Genomic DNA, 21,941 nt, shown 5'->3' on the forward strand with positions numbered 1-21,941 from the left:
AACTCTGATCTCCAACTTGTCTAGAATGAATTAGTTTGTCTTTTGTCTGCTGAAGAAGCAGTGTGCTGTGTCTAACTAAACCGCCTCAAACCAAACAAATTAGTTGGTTAGGAAATTATTTACAAAGGCAATCAAATTTTAATTTTTATTGAATGAAAAACCCATTTTCAACATTCAAAATGCAAATTACAGAATTCAAGAAACAATGGGGATGTGTGCATCAGTGTAAATATACCAATAAGCGGTCATATACCTTGTAATTGTAGATTCTAGGGAATTTGTTGTGAAGTAAAACCGAAATAAGTTTAATGGTGTAACATTTATCCTCTATCCATGCCTCAACTTTGGGAAAGTAGAGCATGGATGACTTGTTCAAGCCAAACTTTATCCAGGGTACAGTTTCCTGAAACCATAAAAATTTCAGGAAGAACAACACCTTTGAAAATATAGGCATTTTTCATATTAACATGTTCATTACCAGTAAATTGTGGTACGTAAACTTTTAGAACAGGTTACAAATGTTATCAAAACTCAAATGACAAAACATACAAATACATGGCATGGTACTAAATGGGGGGTGGGCTATATCCCAAGACCAATATCCCGTCTTGTCAAGGATAAATTTACTACAAGCAACTCAAACTTGATTGTGGTAAAAGTTGTTGTCACAGAATAGTCAATCCCATACCTCAAAGAAACCCAATGCGAGCCCCAAATCATTTACAGTGATTAAAACAAAACCCAAAGCTAGGAGTTACTTAATCTGCCGTCAGACAAAAACATTCAGTAGTTGAAGAGAACATCTTGTCTAAACAAAACAAGCTTATCAATTATACCAAATATGCACCAAGAGTCTTTTTACCAACAGCAAAACTGTAGCAATAACTAAAATGAGTTTGTACATGTTTGAGGGCTTACTACAACAGAATCATAGCGTGGAGAAAGAAGACATAAAAAAAAAAAAAACGCCAAAATATGCAGTAGGAGAACAACCAATAGTGCATTCCTGTTCCCCTGGAAACTAGAATTCTCCTTCTCTCCAGCCCTCAACTGCCGGAACGTTCCTCCAGCCAAGGAGCCGGGTGCAGGGGGGGGTGGAGGGATATTTGGATCCCCTGAGCAAAACCAGTCTCACTCTACTCAATGAGCTTCTTGGCCTTGAAAAAGCGGCGCAGGTAGAACACCTGCCAGGTGGCAAGCCCAATCAAGCAGCACATGGAGAATATGCTGAAGTACAGGACGCGTGTGTTGGTGGATTCTGGTGTTTTAAAGAAAAGGTAAACATAGAAGGTGGTGAGGAAGAGTTGTAAAGATTGAATGATACTGACAGATAAAAGTTCACAAATATCAACACAGATAAGTTGTATGCACATCAGTCAGTAAAATGATAAGGAGTTCCACTTCTCTTGCACATGTACATCTATTGTGAATACTTATGCATAAATGTAATTAACACTACCACACAACACTGTTACATTGTATTTAGTGGCATCACTGGCACTGCCAATCTGTGATCTTACCATTGGTATCCCTCATCTCCTCCTCTCTTTTCTTCATATATGCAAAATCATTGACAATGGACTCCGACAGATCTTCCAGTCGCCTCAGCTCGACCTCCAATGGTTTCAGCTTCTCCACTTTGGCAATCTGACAGGGAAAAGATTGCCTCGGTTGAGAGCGACCACATGGTCTTTTTCCCAGCGGAATGATGGTTTGAGCAGAGTTGTGCACACACAACCTTGAGACCATTTGCACAATTCCTGCCGTGCATGTGAGAACTCAATGCAAATGTCCATATTTTAAATGTTTTTTATTTGTTTGTCAGATAGTTATTAGCAGAGTTAAGGTATTGTAAGACATGCTGAAGCTGAAAGCAGCTATCCATATGTAGTTCCACAGTGCCACACTATAAGTACTCAGATATACAGAATGTATATCCCATAAGTTCAAGGATATTTGGTACTGGCTACACAACAGGATTGGTATACATATGTGCACAACTTTTGGTTGTGCCAATATTCAGACACAGCATAATAAGACCTACATAATGTCTACTCTGTCTGTGTCTACTACTGCCAACTACCAACCTCCTCGTAATTCTTTGCCTCCACACCATGCTTCATGTCCAAGTTGACCAGCTGATCAGGGACCCTCCCAGTTCCTGATGTTACAAAGCAAAAATAATTGTTTAAGGAAAAAATATTAAAACATATGCTATTCTCATTCAGCTTTATCAGTACAGTTTACCAACTTACCACACCCCACATGAAAATATTATAACACACACCATTAGCCAGCAGTTATATGACAGTTCCTAGGTTCTTGCTCCAGACACCACAAAGTTGTAATACTTTTCAAGCCTCCACAATTTCTGAAGTAGTACAACTTGTAAACTCACCCATTGGGGATTTGCTGTCAAAACAAGCTTCAAGCATGTCGTAATCCTCTGTGGTGAAGGCGAATTTTCCCTTTGTGGCATCTTCTTTAGAATAAAGAATATGGCCTGAGGAATCCGTGATCTAAGAAATGAGGAGGGAGGGGGGTATTTAAATATTAATGTATTTAGACTGAGTGTGCAATGTCTACTACGGTACATCATGAACACGACCAGGTGTGCAGGACATGTGGCCACATACCTGTATTTACGGTTCATTTGTTTCAGACAGGTGTAACTTTATGGAACGTCCCTTTAGCCACTACGATGGCTTGTTCAACATATTTAACTTAACGTTCCCAGACAAGCCATACCGGACTGTACGATGGCAACAGAGGCATATTCTTCACTAATTTTGATCTGGGCATGGTTTAGTACAATGCCTTTAACATGCAGAATAAATAGCAGTCAATCTGCTATTAGCACAAATAAGACTGACGTGTAACATCCTGAATGAACCATACAAATGGTTGCCAGCTTGCTGGGCCTTCAAGCTAAAGCTAGCAAGCTACCAAGAGCGGCACTTCATATACATCTATTTGGAATCAGTGCAACTATCCACAAGAAGTCAAGATTTTAACGCGAAATGAATGTAAAAATACCGACAGATTATCAAGCAGAACTTCAGATAGACTAGTTACCTCGCAAAATCCTGTCAAACCAGGAAGACGCCGTTGTTAGCTGTCAGCTCACTTGTTCTAAAGATGGGATGTTGGGCCCCCATCGCATTCTTGCGCTAACGCAAGCTAGATAGCTATAGTGCTATGGCTCCAAGTTAGCCTGTCAGTGAACGACTGGCACAACACTAATTATTCTAGTAACGATTTAATTGATGCAGTTCACATATTATGATATAAAGCAAGATATATCCTGGTGTGATTATCGTCCGTCTTAAAATATGGTCATGTCTAGCTAAAGCTAGCTAGCATTAACGTTAGCTTATCACTCACCTTCAGGTTAGTTTTCGTGCTCTGTTGTTCACTAATTTCATACTCTCCTGTTACAAGCACATCTTTGTGGATTTCTTCCCGTAGACATTTCCTTGTGTTGACCGGTAGAAAGAAAGAAATTGATACCACTGATTCCAGTAAAACTGGTAAAATCAACAGCGCACCGAGCCGATTCATGGCTGCTGACTGCACAGCAGTTCCTGGATTTCAGAACTGGGGGACAGGACAGCGAAGAACTGCTGATGATACTAGCGAGCTAATCTGCTAATGCTACGTATCGTAGTACTTCTTCTACGACGTGGTCGGGATGACGGGCTTCGATTTACTGCCACCTATTGTACGGAGTGTCTGTTGCAAGTGAGACATTGTTGAGATGCTGGGCAAAGATTCTAGAATCTTTGATGCTGGGATTGTTCAAAAAGATCAGTGGTGAGAAAACAGTGATTCTGATGACCTATTGACAAAGAATTTCATTACTTATCATTTATTTTATGAGTACATGACAAAAAACTACTTGATTACTACGTATAATTAATTATTTAAAGTTGAGCTGGTTCTTGAGCAAAATAATTTAATAAGCCTACTTACAATTACTTTTATGAGTGCATGACAATAAACTACTTGATCTTGAAATATTATTATGATGACCTAATGCACACACACATGCACACACATACACAAATGCACACAAGCACACACACACACACATAAACACAAATACAGTAGGCTACACAGACACACACGGGTCATTCTATAATTCAGGGTACATTTCAAGTGTGAGAAACCAAAAAAAAATGTAAAGAGTTTTTATCATTAAACTTTTTTATAGTCATAGAACACACTTCAAAGTTAACATGACAAGTATTTGCTGAGCTTAAACCTGTAAGACTTCAAGTAATTATTTGAAAACATTATGTAATAACAGAAAAATCTGTCAACTCTGTTAGAGACAAACTCGGTCAATTATATAAATTTAGCTAATGTGATACCTTTTTAAATGATGCCTTCCCTAAGAGAACTTTTGTCTCTACAGTCACTGTAGCAACTTTGAATTTGATAAGATTGCTACTTTTTGTCCTGAAATAAAAAAAAACAGCACATTCCACTGGCAAGCTTCCAAGAGGTGCATTTTTTTTAAAAGTTAGCTTTTACATACATCATTTTAAAAAAGAAATCATGTGGTAAAAATATTAGTTGTAACACAACTTCTGATATACATTTGAAACTAAAAACATATTTAGTCATCATTTTAAGAGCAAACTCTTAAATTAACAGAGACTCTCTCATTAAATGCAATTGAAAACAGAGTTGACAGCACATCATTGTCAACCCTGTTATCATTAATCTATGCAGAATTAACACAGAATTAACAGAGTTGACGATAACAGAGTTGACATTTCCCATCATTTTGTGGCTTAGGTCCACATCCTAGCCTCAAACTAGTTACTGCATGATATGTATTAACCAAAATTTCATGGCTTTTAATCATATTGTTTTTTAAAAATTGAGTGAGAGTTTCACTCCAATAACGCAATAACAGAGTTGACTATATTTGGTGTATCCTCAACATTTTGTTCAAATGAATGAGAGAAGAAGCTTAACATATCTCACTGCCTTTCCAAAGTTTCCTGTCAGACGAATTGACATCTCTTTGTGTAGGCGTCATGCTTCATATTCAAAGTCTGTGTGGATTTTAAGCAGTTGTATAACAGAGTTAACAGAGTTGACAAGAACTTTGACAGACCAAACTTATATTTTTATTACACTTAAATCTTGCATAATAGATTAGATTAGATTAGATTTAACTTTATTGTCATTGTGCAGAGTACAAGTACAGAGACAACGAAATGCAGTTTGTGTCTAACCAGAACTGCAAAAAAGCTGAAAAGTGCAATGTGATATACAAAGTAGGTGGTGCATAGACAGGACAAAAGATATAGTGCAGTGTAGACAGTATTAGTTGTTTTCAGAAGGTGGTTTAGAGTAATTAAATATAAGTATGTGCAGTGTATTAGCAGTAACCTTATAAGAGCAGAATATATATATGGCTATGTAATATGAACAATAGATGAACAACATGTTCAGATGGCAGTACTATTATAGTAGTAGTAGAACAATATAGATATGCAGTGTATTAACAGCATATATTACAGAAAAACTGAATAAATATGGATATTAAGTATAAACCATAAACAGCTATGTACAGTACACAGCTATGTGCAGTGTGGTAACAGTACTGTAGTGCAGAAACAGTAACATTATAATAGTATTAAGAATAAGTGTTATGTGCAGGATGAAGAGCAGTAGAATATGGTTATGTATAAGTGTAATTACAGTATGTTTGTAAATAAAACACTATGGTGTTATTACATTACTACTAGTGTTATAACAGTAAATTAATCTCCAAAAAATAGATCGTTAGACTCGATAGCATCATGTTATAGTAATTTAGTTCATATTTTGTGGATAAATTGGGTCTAAAATAAATATAAAGCATTGTTATTGGTGAAAGGGTGTTTTAATTGTTCAAAATGTATTCCATAAAAAAATATTTTTTGGATAATAGCTAAATCTTTATCATGGAGACGGGAAATGTACCCTGAATTATAGAATGACCCACACGCACACACACACACATAAAAACACACACGCACATGCATGCACCCACACACCCCCACACACATGCACACACACACACACACACACACACACACACATAAATACATCCACACACACACAGATAAACACACACACACAGATACACAAAAGCAAACCCAAACATGCACACACTCATTTACATACACAAAAGTCCCAAGAGTAGTGGATGGAGTAAGAGATGGAGACAAATTGACAAGCATATTTTTTTTTTTTTTTTCGTAGAGAATGCAGGACTGAGCGGCGGTCATATTTTGTACCACATTGCGGTACATTTAGTTTGTGTAATGTTGAAGCCTTTCTTTGGGGCAATACCAAAATGATCCATTAGATGACAGTATGATAACATAGATTATATGTGTTGGCATATCTCAGATTACACACATGAATCAACTAACTCAATCACAACTAGAAAATGTAATTTCGAGGAAATTACCAGTGCGTGAAAATGCAAAACATACTGTATATTAATATAAAATGCAAAACAAACTTTTATTTGGAAACAGTTGTGGGCAGAGGAAACAGTTGGCAGGAGTCATAGTTGATAACAACTGACAGTTAAAATGGCTGAACAGTTAGTTGAGTAGTTTGTTGTGGGCAGAGGAAATAGTTGAACAGGATCTGTAGAGAGCCAGATCGTATGCTTAAAGCCTGAGACAGAGTATATAGTTTAAAAGTTAAATGTAGATAGTGTAATGGATGTTGATAGACAGAAAGTTGAATGGATGTTGATAGGCAGATTGTTTAATGGATGTTGATGGGATAGTTTAATGGGTGGATGAGTGAATGGTTTGAAGAGGATGAATGGATAGAAAGTTGGATGGAATGTGCCTTATATCTTTGTAGAATGGAGATACACAGAGAGAGTTGGCCTAGTTAAGCAGAAAGCAGTTGATACAGGTGCAATCAGTTTAACTGGCTTTTTGATGGGGCCTAGTTGAGCAGCTGGAAGTTGATACAGGTGCAAATAAAGTTAATTAGCCCATTGTGATGTCATAGTGCAATGCAAAGTCTATGGGGGAAAATAAGTTTGTTTTTTATTAATATCTCAAAAAGTATAAAGTTTACAAAAGTGAAAAATACATTCCTCAAGTGTCCTTTTCAAGACCTATGTTACAAAGTTTGAACGAAGTTTCTACGTTAACTGAATGAAGCTGAATTAGACGCAGAAATTTGGTGGGAAGAAGAAGAAGAAGACTTTATAAGATAACAAAACAGTGCATTTTCATGCACTGTAATTAAATTAAATGACAAATAAACACACAACACAACCCAGTAGAGGGGTGAAAAAAAACAAAAATGATTTACATTTTGAAATACATTCACAGAATTAATATCAAGGCTTAGCTTGTCTTTTTTCTTTTTTGTCTTTTATCACGGTATCACAGAATCTCACCCATTGTTTTTAGGAGCTGATCCTCCTTTCCTACCCATCTCATTCTTTATTTTCACTCTTTAAGAAAAGTATGGTTCCATTTCATTTACTGCTTTCAGCTTGAGTAAACCTGAGTAAACCTGAAATCGCTACAACAAGTAAATGATTTTTCCATGACACCTTGGCTGAGATACAAGGAGGCTTACAAGACTATTAGTATAATGCATTATCCTGCGCTACACCTTAAAGGGCGTATCTGCTGTGTGTCTGTAAATTAAAAGCCATAAATTCAGCCTTAGAAGGTTTTAGCAATTAGGACCAATCACCTGTCAACCACCAACCACATTTCCCTTTTATAAGTGTGGTTTGGAAGGCAAGACAGAAATGTCAGAGCAGATAATTAAGCATACAATATTTACATTTTGGACAGATATGTACTGAATGAGGAAACACAATCACAGTTTTTACTGAATACTGAGCGAAAAAATCACTGATGTTTAAAAAAAAAAACATGAAAGAGGAAGAGATGAGCAATTACCTTAGAGACCCCCCCTTGGTAAAATCAGCATGGAGTGAGGTCTCTTGCAGTGATCGCCTTACCTTCCACACCCCTACAGACCATACATTGTTCACCTTCCCAGTATTTACAAGCAAGCATCTTATTACAATCATACAAATTCAACTATTGTAGTAACAGTTGCATGTTTTTACAATCAGAAAGGGATGAAAAATAAACTGGAGGCGAGTGTAAGGTGATCTGAAAATAGGAGCAATCACATTTGCTTTTATGGAATTGCATCAAGCTGTTCCCTCTCTCATCACTGCACTCAAGATTATTTCCGTGCAGGATCCTCTCCTTGTCTCCTCTCCTCCTCTCCCGCTCCTCCCATCCCTCTCCTCTCAAGCATACCCTGCCTGTCTGCTTCCTCCCCTGGGCTGAAGCACCGACGTAGGTTGGCGTCACAGTGTTCTAATTTTACCACTGTTGATGCTGATGTTAAAAGAAGCGGCGGGCACCTGCTATTTCTGCTTCTACATACGCTCCCCAGGGCTGGCGAGAAGTATTAATAGATAGTTATTACGCGCTGTGTGATTTCACATCAGGGGTAACATGGAAGGCCATGCTTTGCTTTTTTATTAGCAACTTAATATAAAAAGGTATCACGAAATCTCACCCATTGTTTTTATTACAGGAGCGAAATGGTCTTAATTTCCTATTTTTCACTCAGATTAAGAAAAGTATCGGGATCCCATTAATTGATATTGAGTAAACCAGAAATGTACGCTAGAACTTATAGTGTTAGGGTTTCCATGGAACAGACAGGTTTATCAAGCAGCAGGTCAATAATTTCCCTATGACACCTTGGCTGAGATACATGGAGGCTTAACTAAGACTATCAGTGTAATTCATTATCCCACGGTACACCTCAAAGGGTGTGTCAGCTGTTAGCTAGTTATTGCATCACCTATCACACACTTGATCTCCTACACATTACTCTTCCAATGAGGTCACTGTTCCAGATAAACTAGCATATGGGAGCAGTAGGAAATGATGAAAGAAACTGATGGTGACCACAGTCAACACACCCCAAATGTCACTAATGAAATATATCTCTTGATGCTCGGGATTATGAAATAGAAATTAGGCCTATCTGAATATCTCTTGATGCTCGGGATTATGAAATAGAAATTAGGCCTATCTGAATATCTCTTGATGCTCGGGATTATGAAATAGAAATTAGGCCTATCTGAATATCTCTTGATGCTCGGGATTATGAAATAGAAATTAGGCCTATCTGAATATCTCTTGATGCTCGGGATTCTGAAATAGAAATTAGGCCTATCTGAATATTTGAATATCAAGTCTGAGGAAATGACTATAGGCATTAGCTAAGCCCTGTTCTGAGTTACTGTACAAAACTCACACACCACACTGTCTAAAATAGGAGTGGTTAGGTCTAAGAAATGTAAAAAGAGGGGAAATTATGTTATATTATTATTAGTGTTACGTCAGAGTATGTCTTCCATAGCAATGCAGTTCTCTCAACGTCTTTTTCTCTGTTAGTTTAAAAATACACAGATCCTAGCACAGGCTACGATTTTGTCATAACTGAGGGGAAAAACACACCTTGTTATTGCCATCTGATGGTGATTTGTGTAGGCTGAATGTGCAGTATGGAGATACTTTTTTTGTTCATGTGTCATATACCCGCTGCAGGAATCGTCTGTCACGTAGGCTATTTCATGTCGCAGAGGTGCCAGGGGAAAATATATTCTGATTAACCCTGTTTTTTTTTGTTTGTTTTTTTGCTTTTATCTTTGAGCACCTGCTATGTCTTTCATACGAATTTTCAATAAACACGATCCGACAAGAACACAAGGCAATCTATCATGGTGTCCTTACATAGAGCCATCCGTCAGTCTAAATAGTAGCCTATCTCATTAGCCCAATTATTAGTAGCATATAATGCTCCTTGGGCTAATGCTTAGGAGACGTCTATAAGAGCCAACAAATCAGAAACGCGTGCTTATCTTCCCCATAACTGCAATACAACGCACCAACATACTTGTTAATACCAATCCTTGATCACAAGATTCATTATCTGTTCAGGTTGTCTGAAAGCTCTCTAGAAATTTCCATTCAAAAGAGAACAGTAATAAATTCCATATATGGACACGGAAACATGACGTTATTCCGTTGGAGTAATGCGGGACGAGGAGGAAAAGAACGCAATGACGCGATGACGTCAGCATCGAACGCGGAGACGGAAGGCTTTTTGTCATACGCAAAAAAAAAAAAATCCGCGAATCCACTTAATTTGACATGATTTTGATTTTCTAGGCCCATCGTTTCACAGTTAACAGGAATAATTGTGGGTGTTGAAGAAGCCTACATGTTTTCATGTAAGCCTATACATAACCATACAGTTCAAAGAATTAATGACAAATGTCAGCAATAATTTCTTGCTGTTTAAGGAAACAAACTCAAGTTTACATTTTAAATAGATTTATTGTCACGAGCTTTGCAGACAAGATTTAACTTTGCTTAATTAAGCATTCAGTATCAAGTACAAAAATAACTTTAAGTTTCATAAATTAAACACAACGTTTTCACAGAAAACTCATGTAGTGAGACCATTCAGACCATAGTAAGACAAACATTTTTGTGGAAACAAATTCACTCACATTCTTACAACATGTAACAAATCTCTTGATATCTATTGCTCTGAGCTTATGTCAGCAGCACCTAAATAACTCCATTATCTAGCACCAATAAAATATTAGAACTACAAATTTAACCAAACTATATTTATGTAGAACTGGTTAAACCATGCTTTAGCTTGCTACATAATAAAGAGGCTGAGAGGATGATAAATAGGGTAACTACAATATATATTTTATAAAGTTTGTTTGTTGTTCGACTTCTCCATAGCCTTGTGATCAACTTAGCATTATGATGTATAAACATTTATGTTGTAGATGGCTGTTACAAGGCCAGCAGGGTGGGGGAACTGAGAGAATCTGAGGACTGGTCGTTGCTGCTGCTACCCCTGCGATGGGCCAGTCCACAGGTGGGGAGAGCTTCACTCTCGGGATAGGTAAACGTGAAGGAAGACGTGTAGGTGGTGCAGGCAGGGGTGCAGGTGACTACCGGCGTGCACAGCGGCTCCAGGTCGTTGTTGGCTGAGGTGTAGAGAGGCTCCCAGTCCTGGGTGTACAAGGAGCTGACGAGATCCATGTCGGGGACAGAGCGCACGGTCTCCAGCTCGCTCTTGGCGAGCAAGTCCAGCGATTCCTCCAAGGAGCAGTCCAGGTCAGCCATCTTGACTGTCGTCATGTCGCTGACCACGCTAGGGCTGGAGAACAGTGAAGTGGAAGAGGTAGTGGCGATGGGGAGCTCAGTCGACCTGGAAGACCCGGCAAGGGTGCTCAGAGGTTGGGCGACTGGCTCAAGCAGGATGGAATGGGAGCAGGAAACGGGAGCTTCAGGAAAGGCCTCTGGCAGGTCTGAGGGAATCTTACAGATGGGCTTGTGAGCTGCCAGAATAAACTCCAACTTTTCCTTCTCTTTCAGCAGATTGGCAATGTCTGTCTGAAGAGCGGATTTCTCATCCTCCAACTCATCAGTTTCCTGTGAGGAGAGCAAGTGTAAGAATTTAATGTCATGTTCATACCGGTCTATGTTTGAAATGGCCATAACATGTCATACAGTGCATGTGTCAGTTCAGAAATCGAAGTTTAATACTTACAGCTTGCAGAGTATCTGTGAGTTCTCTTCTTCTGTTGCGACACTTTGCTGCAGCCATCTTGTTGCGTTCACGACGCACTCTTTTCTTTTCCTCTTCCTCGGGGGAAAGCTATTAAACACAATAAAAAGGGAACGATTTAGAGTTGTTTTCAAGTATACATTTTCAGTGTATAGTAGGTTATATTGACGGTCATTCTATAATGTTGATATCAAGTTGATGTATCTACCTGTTCAATTTTGCCCCTTCTCCCAGAGCTTTTAGCTCCTGTAGTCTTCAGGCCTGGGGTACGGTAGGCAGAAGTGGAGTTTGCACTGTAGGGATGTGCCCGGGTATTGGAAGGGGCCACTGAAGACACCACTGGCTGTACCATCCACCGCAAGTCAGGACAAGATGATATAGCAGTGACAGTTGGGATGAAGGAAGCACTGGTGACGCTGAGGTCTGTAAAATCCTGTAAAAAAAAAAAGACACCAAAACATCAGTGAAACAAGCCCATGAGAGAAAACCCATGTTATGTTATGAGCACCAGCCATTTCACCCTAAGCAAGTTAAAGAGGTTGGCCAATTTATGGACATTTGTTAAATATGAAATTGCGACTTCTTAAATACAAATAGCCTGTTTCAGGCATTATGCATTTTGATTTTCATCTCTAAATGTCAACAGTTAACTTACTGATGTATGCACTTATTGTTTAGAGTATCTTTGAACTTGAAGACTTCAACACTAGGCTGTGAGCACCCAATTCGACCACAAAAGTATAGCAAAGAAACGACCATTAATAAATGAATGAAACCATACCTGAGATTGGCTTAGTGGAGAGCCCATGCTCGATTGTGATCCAGCAGGCGACGGATAGTAACCAATGTTATCGATGTTACTGGGGGAAGCTGTGCTACAGCGTGAGGAAGAATCGCAATCCGTGTTAAAAGTGGTAAACATCATTGTAGTAATCCGAGGAAGCTTGGCTCGTCTCGTCGAATTCGGTAAATTCTCAAAAGACTTGAGCTGTTTATGTTCCTCTGTTGCAGGATCGCTGTCCCTGCCTGTAGAATCCTTTCTCGTATTGCTTGATCCTTTGCTTGTGAAGTGCAAAGTTTGTACTGGCTACTTCCCGACTTCGCTTCTAATATATGCATTCAGAGCTAGTGACGTAGTAAGGGGCGGGGTGACTAGAGAGAAAAAAAATGTTCTTACAGTAAAAACTACGGTTCTAAACACACATAATCAATACTGCTGAACAATTATGTCGTATTTATCGATCTGTGGGAATCTATAGAAAAGTAATTCATTTTTATAAGTGATTTATTTAGGCCTAAGTGATTAAATATCTGTAATCGGCCTCCTTACGACTGCAGAGTCGAACGTTCCATGGCAGGGTATCCCGAAAAATACGTCACACACCTAATATGGAATGCATCCTGAAAGGGCGGGACTTACGGGAAATGCACTGTGCCGACTGTGCCCCTAATATCAGATGCAATTGGCTGACAGTAACATGACGTTATGTAAGCACAATAGCCTACAGAAGTTGAGTGAACTTGTGGACGACATAAACAATGTATAAACAATGCAACCCATTTTTTTTGTTCATTCTTTACTTTTTGCATCGATTGTTCACGAAATAAATGATTGACTATAAGGATTGTTCACGAAATAAATTATTGACTATAAGGAACATTTTATGGGGAACACATTGACCTTTTAGTTAGCAAAGAACGTATTGGTAACTTTAACTGCGTTATATTCTTCATTGGCCATAGGCCTATAAGTATAGGCTATGTAAGCCTATATTTTATTTACATTGACCTACAAACGTAGGCTATAGACCTAGGTAGTCTGAACTGCCTGAGCAAGCAGTATTATGATTATGCAATGTCTGTTTTTTGCCGATGTTTATCTTGCCTACCTTTGTGGAATGCTAAGGGTGTGTCTGCCGTTTAGACTGGCAGAAGTTGTTCTCATGTAGATTTCCCTTGGGTGTTCCTAGTCATGTTGTAACCCAAGCTTACTTCAAAGACATATGGGCTTGACCTAGTGCCTTTTGCAGGAGCTGTTGGGGTAGCGGCCCGCTCTGTGAACACCTATTGTCCTAGGCCTCTCTTTTTAAGCCAGTCAGCTTTTCAGAAGACACTATCAATTAGTCAGTAGACTGCATCTAAGAATAAATATTTGTATTCATGTTTAGGTCTGTCCTTATAAGATAGGCCTACAGGCCTAGCCCCAACTACTTGAATTATTATTATTATTATTATTATTATTATTATTAGACTATTGTTATTTGTAGGCTTTTTACCATTTACTATTTTATCTTATGGGCTAGTTTACTCCTCTTCAAAATTAAAATAATTATTAATTACAGTTTTTATATCCTTGCTAAAATGTCTGTGTCAACCAAAAACAAAAACAAGGTTATACAGCCTTATCAGCGTTCCAAGACAGATTCTCTTAGCCGTGTTTCCCAAGTTCATGTTTTGTTTGACATGTGCCGTTGCCCTGGTAACGTCCCGCCCCTTCGCGTCAGTGACGCTCAGTACTCATGGTGCTGCACTGGGCAAAGTTGCGGCAAAGAGCAAACAGACCGAATGCAAACTATCACGGGTTGTTCCAAGACAACTGTTTGTTTTGTTGTTCGCAGGTTGAACAAACAAACATGAGACAAACATGATCCAGATTAGCCTTTTAGTGTAGCAGCCCTAATCTTTAGCCTAGCCTACATTATAAAACTATGCGTCCAACTAGGGTCGCTACATTTGATTTGTGAAAATCCCTCTTTGTAAAAATCTCTCTTTCTCTCTATCGCACTCAAGATGCGTTCCAGTAATGTTCAAGTTGTATCTGCTGCATGATCATCCTTGCATGTCACGGAGTTGGTGCATTCTGGCGTCGTAATAAACATTCTCGAAGAAGAGTGAAAAGCAGTTTGCAGCAAAGCTATTATTTATTGGCTACGTTTTCGTCTCTTGGTGCCCTTGTGTGTGTGCTGCGTGAGGTAGGAGCGGCGGTATGTAGCACAATGTAGCCTAGCCTATGCAATGTTGGGACATTTCCTATTGTCTCTTACCTAGCCTATACTTGACCTGATGCACCCCTTGACGCAAACACACTCCTACTCCCTTTGGACTCCTTTCCCTGCTGCGGCCCCTTTCTGCTTTAGCCTACTGAGCAACTAGGCTAGGCCTACTAGAAAGGCGCGGCAGCTGCTAGGTGATAAGGTAAACGGTATTTCTGCTGCCAATAAAAAAAAAGCATGCATTTTATATCTGTGCACGTAAGCTACACCGGTAAACACAACCAAGAAGAAAGCAGAATAGCCGTTTCATTTAAAACTAGCAAAAATTATAATCAGAAGCTCATTTTAATCAAAAACCGCACGATTCGTGTCCCGGGAATATTAATTATCCGGGACAGTCACTAAAAAAAGAGAACAATCCCTGAAAATCCAGTAGCCTAGGCCTACGTGTGGCAACACTACGTCCGACACAGAAGTAGCCTAGGCTAAAGAGGAAAAGCCTAATATCGCCAGCCTAATCTAACGCAAGCAAGACATTTCAATATATATATATTTTTTCGTAGCCCATTAAAGTTACATTTTAACAACTCAAACTACATTTAAAATTCCGGGAGCTGTTTCGTCTGCATAACGGGCAGCTGACCCTCAAAGGTCTAACAGAAAATGACCAGGGGCGCGGCTGTCGGGAATCACTTGGCTCTGGCTTGAACTAGAGAGGCCAACTCTCACGCCTTCGCCTGAGTGGACGTATTACCTCATGCGAGCTATAAATAGCCAGGCGATTTCAACCAAGGAGGTCTCTTGTCTCCGTGAGAATAGTTGGTTAGCCTATAGCAAGGAGTCTCTGAAAATTAATTGTTTTCTTTCTCGTTTGACCTAGTTTAAGTAGTCTAGACTATTAATTTCATGATGGGCCAATGTTTTTTGTGTGTAGACTATTATATGGCATTGGGATATTATGTTATTGTTATTAACCTATTTGTTTTAAAATAATGTATTTAGGTGATGGCACAAGCAGCGTCTCCCACGTCGTCAGATGACATTCTTTGTGAGATCGGCTTAAAATAGAATGGTCACTACTACTGTAGTTTATATTCCACAAAAGAATAATGCTGTGATAGGCTGCAATGCAGTTTGGCTGTGAGAACCGGAAATGCCATATATGGTCTTAGCAGGTTAACAGCGATTGGCTGCTTGGCTAGCAACCTGTCTGCTGTGCTGTTTGTCATAATTATCACCCTTAAAATAACATCTAAAGAGAAAGAAATGTGAGAGGCAGATTTTTATGTACAAATGTCATATATATTGACATATCCTATATATCAGAGATAAATCTATTTTACTTAGATGGATTATTGCAATACCCCAGTAACAACAGCAGTGTTAATAAAATATACATATCTCTAATAGTGCATTCTAATACAGTAGCTGTAGGCCTAAACATGAGTTTTATTCTGGCAGGTTATTTTCGATGAGGCTTATGCATGCTCAATGTTAGGTAATTGGCAAACAAATGTGTTTATATAGACTTATAATAATGTTTTATTAACGTTATTATTAGCATATGTTTCTTTAAAGTTTGGCTAAAATATCTATGGCCGCTGTGAAAGAATGTTCCATAATGCAGACTGAATATATTTATGACGTCAGACTGTTCATTCATGTTGTTGCACGTGGGCCTATCATTTTGTTTTTTTGTGGGGGGAGTGAGGGAGTATGGTTATAATTTTCTATTATTTGACGATATCTGTATCATTTATTTTATCACAATGCATTATTATTAGCAGTTGCCTGAGCTACTCTAAGATTTTGCTTGACTGAAAAACATAATTCGTTGTGCTAATAGGTATCTCCCTCCTTCTTGAATGGTACAGTCGCACCACACATACTTCATTCATAAAATTTAGGCTCACTATAAAACGAGTAGCCTTACAATAAAACTGCAGATTCCAGATGTGTAAGCAGTGAGGTGACATTACACAATCAAGGGCTGAAATTTATCTAATCACTCTGCCAGGACGCACAAATTGACTTATATTCCTGCAGATTTTTAGAGATGCGTGACTTGAACGTTGACTGCGATTCCATGTCTTGCTCCTCTGTCTCCTCCGTTGAAGACACTGTCGTGATCAACCACCAGCGATCTCCAGCTGAGTCTGTCTCCCGCGCATCGGTGTCCTCCGTGCAAAATGTGCAGGTAGGTGTGAATTGACAGTCTTTGCAATCATTCAAAGTGCACGAATGACGGAAATGTGAATGTGCTATTGACAGCCATATGACCCTGCTTCGTTAAAAAAAACATGATGTCTGTCACGTTGGTGGTTAATTGACATGTACACTTTGAACCATATCAAAGTTGATGCATTAATCAGAAGATTCCCACAATGCGCGTAACAAGCGAACACATGAAATCGAATTCTTTGCTTAAAGACGTCATAATGGATTTGAAATTGAACATATTTTCTTATGGGTTTCAGGAATCGGGTAGAGGGAGACCTGTACCAGATTCTCCTTTTGTTCCAACTGTCACGTCGCAGATGTCCACAGCAGACACGCAGCCGATGGTCCATCCTACCGTCAACACAGTCTCCCCAGCATTAGGCGCTGCAAGGCACAGAAGATCACGGTGCCTTTCCCCATCGTCCTCTTCGGAGAGCGACAGCCGTGAAAAATCATCCCGCAGGAAAAGACAAAAAGATGTACGTCCGCATTCATAGACATGCCCATTGATTCAATGACTTTCTTTTGAAAATGAAAATGTCATTCATGTTGCTGGCAGACTGTCACAGTGAGAACTTTAAGTGCGCACCTTCAAATGAATGATTTCTGTATGTTTTAGCTGATAAGATATTTTACCATGACATTTTTTAAAATATATATATTTTTTCTTGTAAATGTTTCAGCTCACCCCAGAGGAGGAAGAGAAGAGGATGCTCAGGAGAGAAAGGAATAAAATTGCTGCAGCCAAGTGTCGCAACAGAAGAAGAGAGCTCACAGAGAGATTACAAGATGTAAGCAGAATGTATAGCCTGTATGGAAATCTGGATTTCTCCTGCCAGTCTTCTGCACCAGTTTGTCAACCCAGTGCATCATACATGTATATTTTAAGCCTTTGTTTGTTTTCATAGGAAACGGACAAGCTTGAGGAGGAGAAAGCCACTCTGCAAGCTGAGATAGATAATCTCATGAGAGAGAAAGCACAGCTTGAAATGGTCTTATCAGCCCACGAGCCCACCTGCAAGATCACAAAGGATGAGGAAGAGATGCAGCAGAGTCCGCATAGCCCTAATCAGCACCTGCCCCCAGTTCTTGACCCCAGGAAGGCTCCTGAGATGCTTCCATCCCTCCAGGACCTGGAAATGCATGCAGGAGGCATCTCGTCGACCACTGCGATCTTGGGCAACTCTAATATCCTGCTATGCTCCAGTGCCGTGGTGGCCACATCCGAGTTAGAGGCCTTCCTGGGAGTGAAGGAAGAGTCCTCGCGGGAGCCTGAGAGTAGCAGTGGATACGATGTGGCCCCGGCCGTCCCCGACATTGACCTCACCAATTCCCTCGGCATCTCTGACTGGGAGACACTCTACAAGTCCATGGCGGACAACTTGGAGATCCTCAACAGCCCTATTGTGATCTCCAGCCCAACGTGTGGCAGTAGCCTTCATGGGTTTGAGTTCAACTACCCAGATTTTGACAGTTTGGCAGATGACTGTGAATGTGGCGGTCAAACAAAAGGCCGATCGGATATGGTTAAAGATATTCTGAACTCCCCCACACTTTTGGCTCTGTAGAAATTCAGAGTCTGCAGGGAAGGTTCAGGTAGACCAGGGAAACAGGTGGGAGGGGGATGTTACAAGTTTATACGTACAGGGTTGTGTAACCCCATATCAATTATTCTGATAATGTTATATTTGACTGTGCCTGCACTTAAAATTGACCTCTTCCAGACACACTGTGTTCGTCTGAGTACTGTTGTTTACATCAAATGCATATTATATATATATATATATAAATTGTTGTCATTGGATCCTCAAATGGAAATTGAGATGTGTTATCATAAACTTAGAATGCACATAGAGATTTGGTACTGTCTGTGTTCTTTGTTCTGTATGGCCTGATTGTGCCAATGTGTCAAATTGTACAAGGTACAAGGTACAAGGAAGTTTATTGTCACATGCATATAGTTACTGGAAGTAAGAAATGCAGTGAAATTATGTCTGGTGTCAGCCTATTTGTGCATTAATGGGGGGTAAAAAGTGCAGTAGAAGAGGGGTTTAGTAGATTAAGTGGCAAGGGCTGCATAAAAAAGGTGGGGGAGGATTGGGATTGGGTGGGGGGCACCAACAAGGAGCACCCAAATTGTGATGACTGACTTGAAAATATAGGCCTATCATGTGACATTTTAAAACATAGTTTATTTTTTTACCTTTACATCTTTAAGGGTTTTCCAGTTATGCAAAAATGAGGTTGTAGTTCAATAAGCTTGCACAAACCATCAATGAGTTCTAACATCATATTTCAATAAAACTGTTCTAAGCATATTGTGGTAGGCCTAATGTGTTGACATTGGAATTAAAAAACAACAATAATGAATTTACTAAGAGAATGTTAATGATAACTAGATAATAAAGCTATTAGACCCACACAACTTGCACATTTTGACATTTTGCACAATGTCCTACACTTCTGCCAAAGCGCCTCTAGTCATTCAGTGCCCGCACGCACCGACGTATAGAAGACGTCAGAACGTTTTTGCATAGCACGCGATTTCGTCACACTTCCGTGTCCATATTTGGAAGTTCAATGTGATTTGCTGTTTAGTCTCTATGGCGACAGGCATATCATATTTCACGGTGGAATGTTTTCCTGGAAAAGTCTGGCAGGCGGAGCTGAGAAAGGAGAGCCTGTATTTTTCCCGGAACTAAAACAGTGTGGTTTTTGTAAGGCGTCTATAGCAACGCATTCTAATGCATTCTCGGTAAATAACCATGATCCATTTGCAAAGGGATTTACTGCACAGGCTAATCTATTTTACGGTAAACTGTAGATGGGACAGGGACGTCAAAAGGAGTGAATGGAACTAAACGTGTCTGGATAATCAGTTAACGTTAATCGGGCATTTGCAGAATGTAACGTTCTTGCGTGTGTAGATGCAGCGACTTGCTATATTTAGGCTATTTTATTAGTCATGCTTTAGTTGGATGAAACATGGAAGGACTCTTGTAAGTTAGCTTGGGTTATCAGGGTGGTGTAGCTTTGCAATTAGGCTGTTTTACGTAGGCCCAGTAGATAACCTAGCCTACGAATAAGATCTGCTGCAGGGGCGAGTTGTTTTAGCCCATAGTTGTGCAGTCTATAGGCTGCGATCATAATCCCATAACCTTTATGTTAAATTAAGCGTTCCACGCAGTCATCTAATGTTAGGCTAGCTGTGTGTTTAGCCTACTTTACGCGCAATGTTTGTTGGTAGCGTTACATAATCCTGGGTCTGTAGATGGGACACAGGCTATCAAGGAGGCGGGATACATTTCAATTGACTTGAGCCCAAATATCAAAACCTTTCGCTAAACTGAATCCGTTGCTTGCTACACTTTAACAAAGAGTTGCTTGGAACAGCATTCGACACGTTTTTTTCAAGCGTGCGTATGCCAGTCACTATGTGCTGCCTGTATGAAGTAGGCTAATAGGCCTAGGGGTCCCATTTTGCTATTATCGTTTTTCCTCAGCTTAATTTGATTTGTAAGCACCCCAATGCCAGGTCGATGATGCACATTTAATTATTAGTAGCCTACATATTGTCATTGTAATATTTTGGTTACAACATAATATGGGACATTCCAGGATTAGGGGACAATTTAGACCGATACATTTCTTAGATGTTACATTTGATGCAGAAGTTGTCAGCAGGAGTGGGACAGGAGAAACCCCTAATTTTAAGGGGTGTTCCACAACTATTCAGTATTTTTAATCATGTAAAGGCATATTTCCAAGTCACACCATTTCTGAAACGTGTCACTCTAAAAACATCATAACCCCATTTCAAATCTGCAAAACTAAACCAATTCTCAGCCTTTAACTCTGTTTTCAATTCCATAAAGCACTTTTTGTAAAACACCACACATAATTCTCTAACTACAAAAATCAGCAAGTAACTTGATTTGCTTTTTCAAATACAATCTTTCAAAATGCCACACTATCCACACTATTTCACCAGTGCCTCACTCCTCACAAATAGTCATTACTGAACACTAACAAATCATTGCCTTTGTATAGATACACACCTGTACACTGATACAGTAGATAGAAAATATTAAATACCGCATTTGGGTATTTAATATAGCGGAAGATATGACATTTTGTGTGAGCAATAGCCTAGTTAAATTTGTTCGAGTTTTGAAAACAAAAAAGTTATAGAGCTTTGTAAAAAACTTTAAAGGGAAAAAAAACCTACAGCTGCTACCTCTAATGTTAATCATCTTTTTTTGTAATGCATTACAAAAAAAGATAGTTTTATAGCACAGTAGAGCGCAAGATATAGACAGAGGGGGTATTCCACTGGAACTGTTGGTGATTTAAATGCCTGACAGCTTATGTCACTTTTGCATAACTGCGTAATGAGAACCCATAACTGTTTATTTCAAATGAGGTGTCCCCTCAAAGCAGAGCAGAGAGCTAGGCTATTATTAGAATACCATGGACATGCATGTTGGGTCAATATAAAAAATAACTAACATTTATTCTCTTTTCAGCAATTTATGCTGTACAAAGGTTGCCTAATGTCAAGTCATGTGCAATTAATTAAATTTAAGTTTAAGTTTATGTAATGATAGCCATGCACTGCAATCTCCTGAGAAATATTGGTGTTGCATGTGTTGCTTTATGCATATATCCTCACATTTCCACACTGTCTTTGTATGTTTGTGTAAAATAAACACCAGATGTGCTCTGCATCACTTTTCTGTGATCTGTTAGTGATGCATGATTGACATGTTCTGTAACCCTAAAAGGAAGAAGGAAGAGGAAGCTAAATGACAAAAATAAGTTATGAATGGACCAAATTCAAGGTTCACGTTCTGTCTGCGGTTTGCTTGCAGACATGATCTGAGTCAGAACCTTAACCTTAAGAGTTCCCTTTGTGCAAGTTTGCATGCAGGCCTAGTTTTGATGTATTTGTGTATCATTTTACCTTATTGTCTTGCTTTTCACACAGCAGCAACACTGTGGATGGTTAGTGATTATCCACAACACAGTTGGTAAGAGATGACAAAA

At 39.3% G+C, this 21,941-nt stretch overlaps 3 protein-coding genes across 3 annotated transcripts; 1 reads left to right on the plus strand and 2 right to left on the minus strand.

Moving 5' to 3' along the window:
• Positions 1-131: 131 nt before the first annotated feature.
• tmed10 (transmembrane p24 trafficking protein 10) lies at positions 132-3,639 on the minus strand. The gene is made up of 5 exons (XM_048250394.1): positions 3,385-3,639; positions 2,399-2,519; positions 2,088-2,161; positions 1,521-1,647; positions 132-1,258 (listed from the first exon to the last, which is right to left on the minus strand). The coding sequence occupies exons 1-5, from the start codon at positions 3,559-3,561 to the stop codon at positions 1,137-1,139; spliced, it is 621 nt and encodes a 206-aa protein (XP_048106351.1). The 5' UTR covers positions 3,562-3,639; the 3' UTR covers positions 132-1,136.
• Positions 3,640-10,404: 6,765 nt separating this feature from the next.
• Positions 10,405-12,770, minus strand: fosab (v-fos FBJ murine osteosarcoma viral oncogene homolog Ab). The gene is made up of 4 exons (XM_048251370.1): positions 12,464-12,770; positions 11,891-12,115; positions 11,665-11,772; positions 10,405-11,546 (listed from the first exon to the last, which is right to left on the minus strand). Exons 1-4 carry the CDS (start codon positions 12,605-12,607, stop codon positions 10,902-10,904), a joined length of 1,122 nt encoding a protein of 373 aa, XP_048107327.1. The 5' UTR covers positions 12,608-12,770; the 3' UTR covers positions 10,405-10,901.
• Positions 12,771-16,593: 3,823 nt separating this feature from the next.
• Positions 16,594-18,750, plus strand: si:ch211-153j24.3 (protein c-Fos). Its single transcript, XM_048250626.1, has 4 exons — positions 16,594-16,872; positions 17,153-17,374; positions 17,579-17,686; positions 17,804-18,750. The coding sequence occupies exons 1-4, from the start codon at positions 16,732-16,734 to the stop codon at positions 18,461-18,463; spliced, it is 1,131 nt and encodes a 376-aa protein (XP_048106583.1). The 5' UTR covers positions 16,594-16,731; the 3' UTR covers positions 18,464-18,750.
• Positions 18,751-21,941: the final 3,191 nt, after the last annotated feature.

The sequence above is a fragment of the Alosa alosa genome, chromosome 8 (assembly GCF_017589495.1).
Source record: "Alosa alosa isolate M-15738 ecotype Scorff River chromosome 8, AALO_Geno_1.1, whole genome shotgun sequence".
In the NCBI taxonomy this organism is placed as follows: domain Eukaryota; kingdom Metazoa; phylum Chordata; class Actinopteri; order Clupeiformes; family Clupeidae; genus Alosa; species Alosa alosa.